This window comes from Elephantulus edwardii, unplaced genomic scaffold (genome assembly GCF_000299155.1).
Source record: "Elephantulus edwardii isolate Elephantulus edwardi_28Jun2011 unplaced genomic scaffold, EleEdw1.0 scaffold00059, whole genome shotgun sequence".
NCBI classification, from domain to species: Eukaryota; Metazoa; Chordata; class Mammalia; order Macroscelidea; family Macroscelididae; genus Elephantulus; species Elephantulus edwardii.
Window position 1 is genome coordinate 4,987,080 of NW_006399809.1, and position 19,341 is coordinate 5,006,420.

The window sequence follows — 19,341 nt, forward strand, 5'->3', positions numbered from 1 at the left end:
GCAAACGCTTTGCCGCATCCAGCGTGTTCACACAGAAATGGGCGCTTCTCCTCATGGAAAGAGAGAATGTGGCTCTGAAGGTTAAACACGGTGGTGTAGGTCCTTCCACAGCCTTCTCTGGGGCACCGACACACATCCCGCGTCGGGGCATGTGTCTTCATGTGCTGCTTGAGATAATCTTTGCGTTTGAATGTCTTCTGGCACACCTCACACCTGATTTCCTCTGGAGAAAAACAAAAAAAGTGAACCAAAAGCTCCAAACATGACCCGACAAAAAAAGAAAAACCCAAACAAAACAAAGAACCCAAAGGCAATGACCAAAGCCATGTCAACACGCCCAAAGAAAAAAAGGATGGTCAACACACTGACAGGTTACACCCAAACACCGATGCACCAGGAAGCCACCAATGAGAGACAGGCACCCGCAGAAGGGGACTAAACAACCACGGACAAACGCCAGACACAAAAACAAACCCCCGCTGACGGACAATGACATGACGAACAAAAGATTAAGCAAAATATCAGCGAAAGATGAAAAAATAACCAAAGACACTAAAGTCACAAAAAAATGGCCAGCAGCCGGAAAAAGACACGCCATAGCGACACAGAGGATACCACCAGAAGAAGAACAGCAGCAAACCACAAGACACAAAACCAAACAGCATACACACGACGAACGACAACAGGTGAAAAACAAAATGACAGGACAAGTGGAAATCAGCACAAAAACCACAGAACAAAAACAGAAAACTACAGGGCACAACACCGCCACAGGGCACGAGCGCAGCGCAAGCACCCGCACCAAAGAACGCGCAGACAAAACCCAGAAAAAACACGGCCACAGCGACCCACAACCGCGGACCAAAGACCCATGAGGCTCCGCACCCAAAAAACGGACGCAGCAAACGGAAGTGCAGAGAACCCCACAACGCGAGTAAAGAAAACTGAACCACCAAGAACATCACACACGCAACACTAACCAAAACAGAAAGGCACCCAGAACCACCAACAACGAGCCACCGTGAAGAAGACGGAACGCCTGACCACATCAAAAGACTCACAAACACAGCAGACGGGTACCACAAACAACAAACGCCCGGACACCAGAGACCATACACAAACCTAAACCACCCCACACGGCTCACCCGAACAAACGTCAAGACCCGAAACAGAACCACCCAACACACCAAAAAACATCACAGAAAAAGAACAAATAAACGCCCCGGAAGAGTAACCAAAGAACGGAAACCCTGCTGGCAAAATACACACACGGCCAAAAAAAATCCCCTGAAACAACATCCACATACAAAACTCCATGGCACGCACGAAAATATACAGGGCATAAAAAAACAGAATTATTATTACAGACATTACAAATCAGCGTCCGCAGGTTAGAAAGGTAATCCCACGACACCCATCCATCCCTCATACCTCTACAAGACACACGGACGGGTGTCAAAACCCATGCACATGGTTCCGCAACAAAAAAACAGCACGACCAACATGGAGAACAGACTTAAAGAAACATTCTAAAAATTAAGCGAAGGAGGAGCAATGAGAATACGAACCTCAAAAAATCACTTGAAAATACAACAGACACCTCACGAAACGATCCATATAATGTCACTATCAGCACCAAGGAGTCTACGACGCAAGCCACAAGCAAACCCATAACTTGCTAGCAATCAGAGAACTCGAAAATAAAGAAACAAGATAGAAAAAAAAAGAAAGCCCCCAAACTGTGACGAAGGAAAACAGCGCCAAACAACCAAAAGACCACAAAAAGAACAAAGAAAGAAGGTACGGAAAGGGAACAGCCAAAGGCCTTAAGAAAGGCAAAAACAAACCTTCCCCGTAAATACCAAGAGAAGGGTACAAAAACAAACGTCCGTGGAAACAGACAACAAAGAAAAAAACACAAAAAGCCGCCAAAAGAAAGCAACACCAGTAAAAAAGCAGAAGGACACAGTAACGGCCACAACGCGAGAAGGCAAGAAGTACAAGAAAGCCACAAGGTACCACAGGGGACACAGCTCCACAGAAGGAAAACAAAAATGGACCCACACTGGAAAACACCGAAGAAAAACAAAAAAAACGAGGACCAAGAAAACAAGAGAAAAAACCACCATAAACACGAAAACAACCACCAAGAAAATAAGAGGGCACACCACGTGGCACACAAGATAAAAACCCCGACAAACACAAGAAAGAACAGCAGCCACACACCACAAGATGACAGACAAAACCCTGAACGGAAAGCGAACAGACGGCCACCGGGCGCACAAAAATCCCAGCCAACATCCCACCCACCACAGGGAACCCCCAAAACCCCCCCCAACTATCCTGCACCGGGGTTATGGAGCAACCACAACTGCACCCAGCCACTAACCAGGCTCAAACACACCTCACAAATGAACATCAACACCAGTCTCACTGTGCAAGCCACGGTATTTAAACCAACCAGGAACACAATCTGGAACGGACGAACCAGGCCCCCATAACGTTTAAACAGATACCAAGAAAACATCATGAAGAAGGACAACCCCCAGGAGGAAGAAAATCACACCAAGAATAAAGCAAAACTCACAAACAACCTAGACTATACAGACGACACAACCAGCCTAACAGAAAGCTAAAGGGACCTCAAAAGATTGCTACAGAACGACAAAGAAAGCAGACTACAATACCAAAACAAACTCAACATCAACAAAACAAAGAAACGCACCAAGAAGCAAAATGAAAGCAACATGAAAGAGGAAGAAGACACCGACAGACACTAACGCAGACACAAAATCAACACCCCAGCCACCAGCAGGCAGAAAAGAAAAAGACGAACCACAACAAACAATTAACTGACACAAACCCTTCAAAGAACGCAAAACAAATGGTATCAGCCAAGAGACAAACACAAACAACGAGCCACACCCCACAAGAAACAGCGAAGAACCCGAGAACAGGAGAATGACAAAACAAGGAACAAGAAGAAGCAAAACGCAAAAGTTGTCGCCCAAGACAACAGGAGTAAACATAACACAAAAACAAACCAACAAGGAGACAACAACTCAACCCAGTCAGAATACCAAAATTGAAAAAAAAAACAAGCAACAAAAGCAGGCGACGCAGTGCAGAAACCGGAACCCTAAAACACTATGAGCAGCAAAAAAAAAACGTCCAGCCCCTATCGAAGGAGGTAGGAAACATCCTAAAATAAGTATCTTATATTAACAAAAGAATGTTAGCAAAAGAATGTTTGCTGAATGAAGCCATTCACTAGACGTACGTGTGATTAGGCACCATGTCTTTCTTTTTAAGGGCCTTGTACCCATCATCTTGCATAACACCAAAGAATCACTTAGTTGATATTAAGATGGGGAAAAAAATCGACTGGATCATCATATCATTGGAGAATCTTAATCACACAGAAATCCTTAAGAGCTTTGATGGCCTAGTGGTAAGAAGTTGTGCAATCAAGCTTAAAACATGTGGTTCGGATACACCAACCTCCTCCTCAGCCATTTACTGTCCCTGGAAATCTGCTGGAAGGTCAGCTATAAGTCGGTTCTGATTTGACAGCACACAACAACAACAAATATTCTTTAATATATAGGAAGTGGTCTCAGCAGGATCAACCTGAGAATGCAAACTATTTTTTTTAAAGAAAGGAAAGGTATCCTTGGTTTCTTCTTGATCATTTTGTTTTAAATGGGAAAATTAAGCATCATGCAACTAGGTAAATCTAATTGTTGAATTTTAGGCCATTGTAATATACCCATTCTTTTATATTTGAGAGTCATTTGATTACCCTCACTCACTACTAATAATGGAAAACACAGCTACTTGCCTTTCCTGGAAGTATTGCTAAGTGAGGCTCCATGGGATTGACATACTGTAATTAAATAATGACAATTCATTGGTGGGAGAGCAGGTGGGAAAAGGCAGAGGTGTCAGAGGAGACCCGGGTCTTTGATGCAGCATCTCACCTGTTGGCCTGGCTTGATGGGGGACAGTGTGATGCCCTGCGTGTTGATCACTGGCAGGATCTGGTTCCCGATGACCGTTGCGATGATCTGGCCCTGGGCGTTGGTCAGGAGCTGGGGGGTGATGGGCTGCACCTGGAGGCCCTGGGTGCCGCTCGCTGTTTGGCCCGATGGCCCTGGACTTGGCATCAGTGGGATGGTCCCGATAATCTGCAAGAGACAGCCTGGGGTGAGGACTGGGCCCTGTTCCAGCATGTGAAGACCCCTGGGCCCGCTTCTGGAGGGTTGCTGCCTGAAGCTGACCAGAATCTGTAACTGGGGTTGGAGACAAGTGTGTGGAGGAGAGTGACAGGGATGTGTGCATGAAGAAAAGTTTAGGGTACATGGTTCAAGTCCACATGAGGGAAGAAAAGGTCTTTAATAAGTGCAATGGCTCATTGCTACTTGCATAAATTAGATGTGTGGTTTCTGCCAAGGAAGCACAGACATCTCCTTTTTCTCATGACCAGAGAGCAGGGCTCCTTAAGGTACTGAGGGCCTGGTCTACCCAAAAGCTGCCTGCTTTCCCATCATGCTCCACACATGAGCTCAGGGCATCTCTTCCCCTGTTGTCCTGGTTCCTCTATCTGGCCACCAGCACAAAACCAGGAGTCTACTCTCCTGGCTGACTCTCGCTGATACCCCCCTACAACAGGGTTACTAGAAGACCAGGTTTTCTGGAGTAGCTTCTCACTGTGGCTATCCCATGTGTGTCCCAGTAGAACTGTGCTTCATTTCTAGTGACTGGTTTTTCAAAAGGAGATCATGAGACCATTCTTCTTTTACTTTTGTGGTTAGACTGGAACCTCTAACTTTTAGAGTAGCAGCCAAGTTTATAGTTTATAGTTTGTGTCACCGAAGGACTCTCCAGGGAGATATTCTAGCACAAGCATTTTCAGGTTGATAGTCCGAGAGATGAGAAGCCCTTTCCAGCTGTGCTTCCTACATGCTGTGTAACATTTGTTGAATTTTCTGAAGGTTTGGGCAGAGTTAGGATTCTAAAACAGATCTTTGAAACTTATGAAATACAGGTGACATGACTATTCAGGGATGAAATTAGGAAAAAAACCTAAATTTTAAATGATATGGTTTGAATTAGGGCCTGAAGGCAAATGGTTCAGGTGGAAGTACAGTACTTCTTTGTTGTAGAAGTAGCCTGTGACCTTGGGAATCCCTAGGTAGTGCAAATGATCAAGTGCTCAGCTATTAATTGAAAGGTTGGGAGCTCAAACCTATCCAGAGGATTCTTGGAAAAAAGTCTTGATGATTTTTTTCCAAAATGTCACAGTCTTGAAAATTCCATGAAGGACAGATTCACTCTAAAACATATGGCCGTACAGGAGCTGATAAAGCAACTGGATTTGATTTTTGGCTTCAATGAATGTAGTGTGGTTTTCACAAGAGTGGCCTGGCTGGATATAATCTGATATGATAAAAAGGGAGCATGATGGGGCAGCAAATGGACCCTATGACTAAGTGTGGCTAAGTAGGTCCACTTGGTTTCTGACTTCACAGACAGTCTCCCAACTACACAGTGAGGTTACAGGCCTAGACACCAAAGCCTATTAATAATAACACCCCCACAAGTAGTTTTACCTATGTGATGTGGTTTTGACCTACATTCTCATATCAATACCATGAAATGTTAGTCAAACCACTATCTAAAATAAATGGAAATTGAGGCAAAGGGAGGTAAAAAGACTTAGCTGAGGTTACTCAGACTGTAAACTGGAATTAGGAAGCCCCAGTGGCAAAGAGGCCCTCGGGCCTCATGTTATTATAATTCAGAGGAACATTCTTCTAAGTCATCCAGCACTCTTCTGTCAATTTGCTTTACTGAGGTAACCTGGGGTTGCTGTGATGCTGAGCCCTGTGCCACTGGGGTATCAAATGCCATAACGATTGCCCGTGATGGATAGTGTTTGATGGAGCTCCCAATTTAAGACAGGTTTGGAAGCAGGAGTGGTGTCCACTTCCTAAACCACATGCCTCTGGAAACTCTATGGACTTAGAGAAATGATGTTAGTTACAGAAAGGCTTCAGGCCTTTTGTTCATAGGGTTGCTATGAATTATGCTTGACTCAACAGAAATCAATAACAACAGTTGCAAATGGTGAATACTTGGCTGCTAACTGAAAGGTCTGCAGTTAAAAAAGACAAGTCAATGGATTGAGAAATTATAGTACATTCACACAGTGGAATACTATGCAGCACTAAGGAACAACGATTTTGTAAAATGCTAGATGACATGGGAGAATCTAAAGAGCATTATGCTAAGTGAACTAACTCAGTCTCACAAAGACAAATATTGCATAAAACCATTCGTGTAAAAATAGAAAAATAACAAGTAAGATGGGGATAGAAGTCCAAAAGGGGAAGAGGTGGGAGGCAGAAGGGTGGAAATAGGATAATAGAGTGGTGAGTGGAGCGGTGGGGTGGGGTGAAAAAATTAGGAAAGATCCAGTGAGGACCTGAAAAGATGGGGTAGTAGTAGGCATAAATCAATGGTGATAAATTTTATAAAACACAATGTACATGAATGATATTTGAAACACTATGCAAATGTAGGAATGAATGTGTGAAACACAATGTACATGAATGACACGCAATGTATATAGATTGTGTATGCAAACCAATATAAAATAAAAATATAGAAAAAAAATCCCAAATAATCAATCATACTAAAGTAAAATGGCAACATTTGCTAAAAAACAGAGTTCAAAAGGCAGAAAGGAATGACATATGGAAATAGGGGACCCAAGAAGGAAGTGGGAAGACTACTGTAACATTGAGGGGATTGCAACTAACATCATAAAACAAAATGCATACAAATTGTTGAATGGGAAACTAAGTAACTTCATATACTTTCACTAAAACCAAAGTGTTTAAAAAAAACGCACAAAAAGATCACATGGAGATGCTCATGTAGAAATGAACTAAGAATTCCTCCACCATCATATGCCGTTGTATGCCAAACAAGCATCAGTAAGGATTTCAGAGATGTGAGTCCAAGAGCCTTCAAAGAATTTCAGTTCCCTGCCTCTGGGCCTCTCAGTGAAGTTCTGGACGTCATGGTGGAGAGATAAGCTGTCTCCTCCCTGTCCTGTCCAAATCTCTAGCCCACAGATTCAGCAATCATAATGAATGATTATATTTTTTTACAACCTATAAAAATCACAGCCTAGAAACTCTATGGGGAAATTATTCTCTGTCCTACAGTGTTTCTATGGGTTTGAATCAACTCCGTGGTAGTATATATTTTGATTTTTAGTATAGTAATAATTTTTTAAAAAAGTATTATCCTTAAAAAGAAAAAAAAATAATCACAAATCACCTGGCCACCTGCACTTGTGAGAATTACTCTAGAAGACCTTCCAGCTGGGGCAGCTCCACTCTATCCTACAAGATCCTGGGAGTCAGAATGGCCTCGATGGCACACAGCAACAAGCTGGAGTCCAGGCCTGGCTGAATCCCTGATCCCTATTTTCCATACATCGTCTGACTTTGATAGCACGCAGGACATCAGAGGGAGTCAGCTCCATGGAAAGGCACCACTGTTCTTTTTGTAATATCCTGTGGCACTGAGTTTATAACTAATTCCATTTCTATCTCCACAGTATCCTGTACAGGGCCCTGAAGATTGTTCCTTCACACTTGATTTTTGACTGAATGGCTCGTTTACAGACTCAGCTCTCAGGTGCGGCAGAGGCCCTAGGAAAGCTGCACAGTCACTTCACTTAGTGCCAGGGGCCCTGCTGGAGAACTCACCCCTCCTCACTTGCCAGTTGCTTTAACCACAGAGGCCCCATGGGGAGGCACTAATGGAGGAACTGTGTGAGTATCAGGTATTGATGGCAGTTGTCAATGGATGCTGATAAAGGCCAAGTAATTACTGGGTCAGCGGTCAGCAGCCCTCGAGGGAGTTTGCAGCCACAATCTCACTGAGCAAGCCTATAGTATCTACCCAGCAGCATCATCAGCAAACGTATCCCACTCATGCCAGGAAGGTCAGCAGGAGTCCACGTTTATAGATCCTTGCTTCTAGGTGCTTTGTTGATGACTGGTCTTACATTAAACCGCTCACGATTCAAAGGCTGGTTATGTGACCCAAAGGCCGTGGAAGAGAGACTGGCAAGTGCCTACATGGGATAATTTCCCTTTCCATTCTTGCCCACAAAACCTGACAGTCAGCCCACATACCCTGACTTGTACTTTCCAAGCTTCAGAAGTCTCGCTCCATCTGATTGGCGTGACTTCAAAGAAGGAAGCAGGATTCATTTATGTGGCAGAGTTGTGGGCTCTATTTTAGGCAGAATTTCAGTGTGTTTAAGGCGCCTGGGAGAACGCTTCAGAGGGAGGCATGGCACATGACAGTTACCCAGCACTCTGGTGATGAAGAGAGCTGCATCCCAGCCACAGATTGACATGAGGTCTGTGCTCGCTTTGTTGGTAATGAGATGCTCTGCCTGGTTTCTAGGCAGGAAGAAGGCAAGAAATGCGATCAGCCCACCAGCATTTTCTCTAAGTATCATCTTGCTTCGCAACACTGTGCTGAGGAGACATTACTAAAACATGGTGCCGCTTATGTCCCTCCCCACTTGCTCCTCCTCTCTCCCAGGCCTTTGCATCATTTAACTAGGATAGGAGCTATCTAATGTCAGAGCCAGATAAGTCCACAACGACATTATTGAGAGAGCTCTTCTAAAGAGAGTTTGGGGTTATGCGATGAGGGCGAAGTGAGGGGGCATTCTAAAAGAAGGAAGCCTTCTGTTAAATGATGTTTCTCATTTTTCTCTTTCAGGTGAGTGGTATTAGTATCTCGGCACTTTGTGGTGCAAGGGTGAATGGATGTTTTACTCTGCTCTGTACGCTTTAGCGCACTGGTTTTAATTTGCTTCCATTCCTCGAAGGATAGACATGATCCCACACTATGTTGTCTAAGCATTCAATGATGTGCCTATTTTACTCAGACTGCTTCTGATTTCGCTCCACACTGCTACAGATCTCATCCAGACTGCTCTGACTGCAAGAAGTCACACCAGAGAAAGAGATGAGCAACAGGAAGACCCGGATCCCCTTTGAAAAGCTGGCAATTTTAACCTGTAGGAATAACATCCCAAATTAAAGCCTTTTGATATTTAAGGGCAGAATTTATATCAATATATATTTTGGCTGCATCAGGGCATTAAAACCAAAGATTGAACACGGTCTTTTTTTTATGAAAAATTTTAAATGGATGATATTTTTAATATTGGTTTGCATACAAAATTCGTATACACTGTGTTCTTTCCTGTACATGGTGCTTTACACGTTCTTCCGTAAACGTCTTTTATGTGTTATGTTACATGGCTATTTTGAAGACAAAAGTAGAGAGAGAATACTTCTGAGACAGCTGCCTCAGTGTTTGAAATTTCAGTTACTGAGTCTCAGAACAAAATAAAATCAGTTTCTGCTGAGTTAATACTGACTTATGGTGACTCTGTGTGCACCAGCGTGGAATTGTATAGAGTTTTAAATGGCTAATTTTTTTTCTACTGTAATAGACTTCTTATTTACTTTTAAATTTGTATTTTATATTGGTTTTCTTACAAAGTTCATATACATTGTGTTTCACACTATTTTTCATTCATATTGCGTTTCATACATTCTTTTATAAAGTTAATCACCATTGACCTATATATGGCTAATTTTTTGGAATCTGCTCACTAGGCCATTTTTTTGAGGTATCTCTGGATGGACTTAAAACTGCAACTTTTTGCTTTAGCAACTGACCATTTGCATCACCCAGGAACTCCTTCTCATTCTAAGGGGTCGAGATGTAGGGTCAGGAGAAGTACTGATGGAAGAATAGGCTACTGAGAGTGGAAGAAATGAGTTTATGATTCCACTTAACTCATTAAATGCTCAACACAAATACATGTTCTTCTATAATGCTGAGCGCTGTGACAGAGAAGTGAACACTTGTGGATCCTCCTCTCCATAGGCATGGTGTTGTGTCAGACACCAAGAGGAGGCATCAGCAGACACCAAGAGGAGGCATCATTACATATTTGAGTAAACATGAGGGCAAGATAAAATAGACACTTCATATACCAAGAAAACAGACACGTCACTCGTAAAGGTTCTTACAACCCCAAAAGAGAAATGATAACCCTTAATCCATTGCCGAAGACTTTCTGATAAAAGTCTCTCTGCCCACAAGGTGGGTGCTTAAAAGAATATTGGGGGTGAATGAATAACTTCAAGGGTTTAAAGGTAGAGGGAGGGGGTGGTTAGGGAAGATTTCATAAAAGAAATAAAGATTGAGAAGAGTTTTAAGATTTAGTGGAGAAGAAAACCATTCTAAGTAAGAGACGAGGGTTAAAAGTCAGAAATTTGATGGTGCTGAGTTTCAAGTTTGGATACAGGAGAAGATGGAGAAGTGATGGTTCCACATTGGCAGGGCCAATTCCTAGAACCCAAGGGGGTTGGAAAGGGATTTCAGAAAGGAGGGGAATGGTGGGGCTGCAATGAAGCTATTTCCAGTGTTAGAAAGACAGTGTCGTTAGCATGGCATGAAATAAAAGACAGACTACAGACTAGGACATCAGTAGCCAGTATACTAGCAAAGTCATCCAAGTGTGAAGCAAAATGCCTCAATGAATCTTTGACTTGAGGGTTGCCTGATTCGTTGACTTCCACTTCATTCAAAGAGCATTATCTGCAATGGGTGGCAACATTAGAAGCTTTTGATTGAAGTTATTGCCCTATCAATCCCATAGCAAAGAGTTCAGGCACAGTTTGCAGTGATTCCCTATGGCCCTCATCCCCAACAGTAATGATTCATGTCGACGAATGCTTTACCCAGTCAGAGGCCCATGCTGGTATCATAATGATAATTTGTGACCTAGAAGTGTTCCAGCATCTCTGACAGTGGCTTATTTGGTTGTCACAGTTCAGAGCCACCTGTTTCTTTACATAGATGGGTTAAGAGCATAAACTGCAACTGTGGAATTAAGTCAGTGTTATAAGAACAATTAAAGAAAGAAAAATCATTAAAACAACCACTCCTGCCCATAAGTACAACTAATTTTTAAAAAAATTCTGCACTCCATAAGAATTTAGGTGGTATAACATTAATGTGACAATCATTAAGTCAGCAGTACTGAAAATTAAATCCATGATAAAGATTATTTTGTGATTATAGTGAAGCCCAGGAAAGCAGGCCACACGGTTCCTTGGGTTGTTTGATCCTCCATACAGTCAGGTTTTCAGGAGGGATGAATCATGACTGATGGAGAGCACAGAGCTCTGAATTTATTCACTGCCATGTGTAGGTGTCCTTAGCAGCAGTCTGAGGGTGGCTTTACAGAAGCCCAAGGCGCCCGGACAAGTGGTCTGATGGGCCATGTGTTGTAATAGCCTATGACACGCTGTTAAACTCTGTTACAGAGAATGTGATTGCAGGTGTCATATTGACAAGTAGTTTTGTTGTACATGTCTTTAAGAAAAGGAAACTTGCCAATGCTGTAAATGGGTGAATTCCTCAGGTCTTTCAATGTTTCAGCAGAGAGAATTCTTTCTTAAATATTTGTGTAACCTCAGTACTTCTTGGTCAAGAGGCTTTTGTTAACATAGTATCACCTGATCCATTCTTGAATAAAGAGTTTACAGCACAGATGGTCGAGTGGCTGGTGGCAGGTCATCTCCAGGATGAAGACCGCTGGGCACCTTGCCCTTTGGTCACAGCCACTTCTCTCTCTTCCTCCAAATCAGAGAAAAGTAAAGTCAAGAATAAATATCAGCAGATGAATGAGATCAATTAAAGAGGGACACTAGATCAAGAACAGATTGCCATGGAGTGACCTTCAAGTCAAGTTAGAGCACACCCATGCCTTGTAGGACTGAAAGCATTTCAATGGCCCTGAAGGCTTCTCTCAAGTCTGTCTTCTGTGGAGTTCTGGGTGTACTCAGATCTCCAACTTTACATCAGCAGCCCAGTGCACTAACTATTTACACAACCCATGGACTCCAAATCAAGGTAAATGGACTTAATTTCACAAGCATCGTCAATGAGTTAGCTGTGGAGCTCTAGGGGTTCCAAGGTTAAGAAGGAAACAGCCATGGTTAATAAAAAATGTCTTGTAGGGATTTGGAAATAGGGAATGGCAATATGCCTAAAGGTGGCATCGCTGATGCCCGAGATACTAGACAAATTATCTCAGACCAACTTGCAGGAGATGGATGACACACATTTCTTTAATGACCATCAGTGAGAAAGAATTTCTTAACGTGTACTTTTTAATGCTTATTTTGCCTGGGAATACACACTAGTTGACATTGTTCTTCACTTGTCACTGAGCATTAGGATCCCTGCTGGGTATCCTGTAGTTTGGCTTCAATTTTTGCAAACATCACACAGAGAGGGGAAAAAAAATGGAGGTGTGAAGATCTTCAAAATGCCACTTTCTGTCACATTATGAGAAAAAGAATTTGCATGAAAATGGAGTGTTATAAAAACAGTCATCACAACAATAAAAACAATCCTCATCCCCAACAGTGTTTTAAAAGCCACTGAAGAGATTTAGCCTTCATGTGGTTTGAGATGTCTGAAGAAAAGAATTCCCTGCTGACTTAGAATCAGAGGCCTGGGTTCAAGTCTAGGGTAGAGTACTAGCAGGAGACTATGGGTGAATTACTTCACCCCATAGATCTGCAGTCTGCTCATCTGCTTTACAAGGTTATTCTGAGGACTAAATGAAGTAAAATCTGCACAATAGTCAGTGTCATACTTTATTACCAAAATAGATTTTCAATAAATGTTCATTTGCTGCTTCATTTTGCTCACATACTAGCTTGGTACCTTCTGCACATTTGCACTTCTGAATTATTCTGAATGTTATAATCTCAATTGTTGAAATAGTTTACTGTAGAAAAGCAGTATTTGACCACAAAAAAGAATTACATTTTCCCTTGTTCTTTATGGAGTGCTGGTAGGAAGCTTACCAGTGGTATCAAGATTCAACCAAGGACAGTTTCCAAAGGAGATATTAGACCAACTTCACAAAGGAAGTTTCTGAAAACCAACAACTCTGGAATTCAAACACACTAAAAGTAAAGAAATGAAATTTAAAAAGTGATGGGAGTTTCCCTTCTCTCTTGTGGCACAAAGAACCTTCTCTTAATTTTAAATTTAATAAAAGAAGATGAATCAATAACGTCTTTTCAAATTTGAGGAGGAATCTAAAGGTAAGTTATTATTGTTATGTGCCGTCGAGTTGACTCCAACTCATAGCAATCCTATGCACAAGAGCTTTGAACCCTGCTCTATCTTGAGCCAACTTTATCGTCTCTGACATACCTACTCCCATTATTCCAGTTACTGAGTCAGTCCATCTCATCTGGGGTCTTCCTTTCTTGTACTGTCCTGCCACCCCTCCAAGCATGATGTCCCTCTCCAAGGACTGGTCCCTCCTTGCAACATGCCCAAAGTGTGTCAGATGGAGCTTCAAAATTTTTTCCTCCAAGGAGCAGTCTGGCTTCACCCTCTCCAAGATGGACCTGTTTGTTCTCTTTGCGGTCCATGGTATATTCAGTACTCTTCTCCAGCACCACAACTCAAAGTCATCAATTTAACAGGTGGCTTTTGAGCTGAAAGAAGTAAGGGGGGAAAGAACAGGGATAGGAAGAAGAGGTAGAGAGAATGTTCCCAAGGATCGACATCTTCTGACCCAGAGCATCTGAAGCCATCTGAGGGCCATTCAGAAAATCAGGACTATGTTTATCCCTCATCTTGTCTCTCTTCACTTCACTATCTCCAGGTAGAAACAGGTTTAGAAGCAAGAGGGAAGAAGAAAAGGAACCTGCCTTTTCTTCGGTAACAATTATCTAGAAATAATTGTAAACAAGGAGCTGGTGATGGAGTGGTTTTACATTTATGTTAGGCTTAGTTTTTATTATTGTCAGGAATAGTGTATCTTATTTGCAGTCTGACTACCTATTGTTAGACAATGTTCCATTTGGAACCAACTCTTAGCTGACCCTCCAGGTGGTTTTCAGAGGATGTAAATCACACGGGAAATGACTGTCCATCTTTCTCCTTCAGAACAGCTGGTTGATTTGAATGGCATACCTTTGGGACTGCAGTGAAGCTTCTTACCATGAGGCCACCAGAGCTCCCTCATTTGAGCACAGAAAATTCAGTTACATAAAAAACTGGTTACCGTTGAGTAGATCCAATGACATGGTGATTTCATGTGTGCCAGAGGAGAACTGTGCCTCCTAAGGTTTTCAATGACTGATCTTTTGGAGATAGACCTCTAGGTTTTCTTCCAAGGGAGCAACTTTGGGTAGAATTGGATCACCATCCTTTTGGAGCAGCTGAGCACATTAACTGTTACACCACCAAAGGACTTCATACAATCCAAGAAAGCCCCAATATGTCCAAAGAACAAGAACCTGTGCAGAAGGAGACGGCCCGTCTTTGTCCTGCTAGTAGATCTGAACCATGCGCCTTTGGGCTGAAAGGGCCAGTTCTTACCACTAGGCTACCAGAGCGGTGCTCATCTTCCAGAACTGTATCAGAAAGTACTCTGTTGTAATCCACGGGTTTTTCCTTTTCAGAAGCGGATGGCCAGCCCTTTCTACCTTCCCTATTTCCATGTCATTTGTCCCAGTGTCAGCGCTGACTCATGGTGACCTCATGTATGCTGGAGTAGAACTGTGCTTTGTAGGGTTTTCATGGGTGATTTTTCAGAAGCAAACTGCCACACCTTCCTTCCAAGATGCTTTTATGTAGAATCAGACACCTAACATTTTAGTTAATGATGAAGAGTGGTAACCAACTCTTCTTCCTAGTCTGCCTTACTGGCCTTCGCTCAATGTTTTGTACTAAATATGTAACATAAAACTGAATTAGTATAACTACTGCTTCTTCTATTAAATGGATCTAACTTCTTTCTTAAGGGGGGGTAGAATCTGACTTTTGCCCAAGGTCAGAAGAAGGGCTGTCACAACCAGGAAGGGATACTAGTAGACAAGTAAAGGATTGCTTGGATGAGTACACTCATTAACTTCCTCCTGTGCCCTATTTTCTCACTTGTATAGGAAGGCTTTGGAGTTGGAAGAAATGGGTTTAATAATAATAATAATAATAATAATAATAATAATAATAAATTACTAAGCTCACAAATGGGAGCCTGTAGCTTTCTGGTAGTCCTTTCCTTCTCCAAAAAACTACTGTATGTATGAGGGGGTTTATTAGGAGAACACAATCATTTTTTTCTTAAATTTAAAATTAGCATTTGTATTTGGTATAATTTGAACATGACCTGTTGATAAATGTGTATTTTGAAAGTTATTATATTTGTAAGTTTAAAAACAAATTAACTTGAGAACTCCTTTCTCTTTAAATAAAAAAATAAATAACCCTAAAAGGCGAGATTTCAATAGTCACAGGTGTTAGCACTCTGTCAACTAAGATTGCTTGAAAATAAAGGAGAGAGAAAAAAAGAAGGGGATCTGAAAAAAGTGAGAATTGAACTGCTACGAGAGTAAGCAACTTCTAAATTGTAAGCAGAATATACATTTCCCCCATAAACTATGAGTTTAGTTTATTTCTGAGTGACAATTATTGCTATTTATAATGCTAGTTATTGAAGTTTCAGTGACTTAAAGATAGATGTCACTCAGATACATTAGAAACACCTCTGAAGCTTTTGAAAAATTAATATTTTAGTAGAGAAAAACAGTGCCCACCAAATGATAAAATAGTGCTGATACATAAGAAAAGGTCAAAAGAGCTAGGAATAACTTTGTTGTGACGATTTAACAATGATGTTAGCTGGACGATTCTCATAAAGAATGAACAATATTTAGAAAACATAATAAAATGTAGTTTTGTGGCCCTCCATTTCCTCTCTTTCATTAAACACCTGACAACTCACTACCCTAATATGCTATTAAGCATAGTCTTGTTTGTTTATTTGTGGGGGAAAAGTGACCTAATATATATACCTTTGTTTTCCAACAACAAATGTGACAGTGCTGAAAGTTTCCTACTAGATCGTAATGATGTAAGACAGGATGCATAATAGCAATCTCAAAGGTGCTTCCTTGGAGAAGTTTGCTTATGGAGCAGGTATGAACACTACTTATGCACCCCATTAGGGGCAAACATCTTGGGAGAAATTCCACATCTCACAGAGGTGACAGGCCTCTCAGGGAAAAGTCAATGCAACTGATATGATGATCATTCTTATTGGATTTGAGTCATTCTTGAGTCAATTTTAAAATGAAGTTATCAGGTGAGGTCTGGTTCTGAGCTGTTGACAGCCCCACTATGATAATCAGCATAGCTACGATAATCCTTTAACTGAATCTGGCACACCCCACACTCTGGAGACAGATTGTTCTATTGTATTTTAAGTTGGACACCATAATGTCTGTTCTTACACATTCTACAAACAAATAGTAACATTTTCGGTTTTATATGGGTTTCGAATAAAAGATTAGGATGTGTTGATGAGAAAAAGTTTTGACCCAAAATATAAAGAAAAACATTAAATTTATAGAAAGTGAAATTATATTGAAATATTGTTGTTTTTCTTATGTATCATTGAGTTGGAACCAGCCCATTCCTGATGCTTCAGTGGGTTTTCAGAGGCAATAAATAGCATGAGAGGTGATTGCCCATCTTTCTCCTGAGAACAGCTGGTGGTTTTGAATTGTGTGCCTTTGCAGTGCAGCTCCTTAGTTGAATATTGAGATTGAGATTAGAATTAAATGAGGTGTTAGATAGCTACCTCAATAGTAAATCAATCCTTTGAGTGACTGGTGAAAAGATTTTGGTTTCTGGAAAATGAGTCCTTTCTTTCAACACAGGTTTTTTTGGATCACAAATACCATCAGCACAATTTTAATAAAAATTATACCTGAATTATGTGTCTACTACTGGAAAAACACAGTGATAAATTCTGACTTATTTAAGAGTTCTTAAACTCTACAGAGCTCTGGGGGCCTAATAGGTAAGGAGTTGCACTGTCAACACAAAGCCCAGCTTTTTAAATCCAGCATATGCTCCTTTGGAGAAAAATGAGTTTACTCCTCCCATGAGATTTGCAGTGTCTGGAAACTAGCTGGAAGGGCCAGATATGAGTTGGTCTGACTTAATGACAGTACTTTTTTGTATGACTGCTCTATGCTGGTAGCACAAGGGTTAAACATTTGTCTACTAATCAAAACATGGGTAGTTTGTTTGAACTCACCAAGTATCCTTGGGAAAGATATGGCAGTCTGATTCCACAAATATGAAACTCTATGGAATCATTTTGTTCTGTCCTGAAGACAGACACTGTGAGTTGGAATTGACGTAGAAGCAATGGGTAACTTCCCTATAAAAAGTTCTGATGGTTTAATGGGTACTTGGCTGCCAACCTAATAATTAGTGGTTTGAGCCCAACCAGGATCTCTGCAGGAGAAACACCTGGTGATCTTCCTCAGCGAAAGATTGTTGTTGTTCTGTGTAGTTGAGTTGGAACCAACTCATGGCTTAATCCTTCAGTGGGTTTTCGGAGGTTAAACAACACAAGAGGCCCATGGAGCAGCTGGATACCGAGGATATTGATATTTATATGTTTAATTTCATTTTTGATAATTTTTAATTTTCTTAGATTCATATTTAATATATTCCATGTTATAATTATTAACAAATCTTTGCAGCCATTTCACCCCCTTTTTTAATATCTTCAAATCTGAGGGGCTATCCTTCTGGCCCTGTATCTGATAATGTTCCTCTACTATTAATAAGGCTTTTGAAGGCCTATTATTTCAGAAGTAGGTAGCCATTGCAGTTATTTATCTGTCATAGTCTAGCTGCTTCACTGAAACTTGCCCATCAGGGGCGACCCTGCTGGTGTTTGAAATTTTTGTGGCATAGCTTCCAGCATCACAGTAACACACATGTCACCTTAGCACAGAAAACTGTCAAACAAGTGCTGTGCCCGTAAGAAGAAACTATAAACAAGCAAGAACTCACACACACACACACACACACACACACACACAGCAAAATGAAAGTCACCTCCACCCTCAGTATAGAAAAACTGATATATAAAATGCTGTACCCATAAGAGAAGACCATAAATTAAGCAAGTGTACAACTATCATAAAACAAACATTCATGGTATGAGGATTAGAGTGAAAACTGTCTGGCCTGGGACAGTGTATTTGCCAACCCAGCAGAATACTGGAGTTGAAATACCAGGTCAGGTCAAAGTTTCTGCTCAGTTTCTTTGACAGAAGCACCAAAATGTGAACCAGGTTGTGCCTCTTCCAGTCTAGGGTGTGTCAAGAGGTGGGGCTCCCAGACTGCGGTAAAATTTCTGCTGACCCAGGAGGAGCTGAGGCTCATGTGCCCAGCTGGAGATGGTTATCTCTGTAGTCAAGGGCATGTATGCCTCTCAGTCAGAGGAGGTGCCCCCCCCCACCCCCGTAACAGAGGAACACTAAAAAAATTCTTCTGGCTTCAGATACATGACAGTGTGGTGTGGTCTAAGGTAAGCTGGGTGTTGGGGATTGGGAGAACACCACCTGGTGTATGGTGTAGGGGGTGGGCACAGACCAAAGGACCAAAGGCCAGACCTTTTGAGCTGTGTGGATGCACTATTGCTGCCACTACCACTCTCCTAGGTTCTCATGACAGTGCTGTTCAAGATGGCTGCACTGTGCTGTTTATAGTTCTATCTGTTGCTCTTCTATTCAGTCTTTCAATTTAGTCTCTTCCTTCAGTCAGTGCTTAAAGTATTTCCTCATCTTTTATTTTTAAACTGTTAATTGACAAGTTATTGTCCCTATCTGTTATTCCATTTTCTGGTACCTCAGTGCAGAGGTTCTGAACTGCCTTGTGTTTAGTGTGAGCACTCCATATTTGGTTGGGTATGGTGTTGTAATCAATTATTGACTGCCTCCATTGGTAAATGGGGAGAGATATTCAGAGGTGTACTGTAGGCTCTCTCAGCAAGGACTAGTAAGCAAACCTCACAATGCTATGTAACATTCTTCTTAAACAAAGGGGAGTAGAATTTTGAGGGATCCTTTTGGAAACAGAGGCCCATTGGAGATATCCAATGTAATCTTCGTATTTTGCATATATCTCCCTATTAAAATGCAGATCTCATGAGTGGACTATGTTTTAAAATGTTTACTTTCATCACCTCTTTCCCCTTCCCACTAGAGACTATAACTTGTTTCATTTTTTTCTGCAGTTGCCAGAATTGTAAAATTGCTAAAATGTTTTCCCTTCAAAAGGGAATCATGACTGTGGTGAAGCCATCATTTTGCAGAAAGA

At 41.5% G+C, this 19,341-nt stretch overlaps 1 protein-coding gene across 2 annotated transcripts in view; it reads right to left on the minus strand.

Annotated features, from left to right (window-relative positions):
* POU6F2 (POU class 6 homeobox 2) overlaps positions 1–19,341 on the minus strand; it is a 697,309-nt gene that overhangs the window by 34,121 nt on the left and 643,847 nt on the right. For both annotated transcript variants that reach the window (XM_006887582.1, XM_006887581.1), the window contains exon 6: positions 3,981–4,187. In XM_006887582.1, the coding sequence (XP_006887644.1) occupies positions 3,981–4,187 (207 nt within the window). The remainder of the gene's footprint in view (positions 1–3,980; positions 4,188–19,341) is intronic.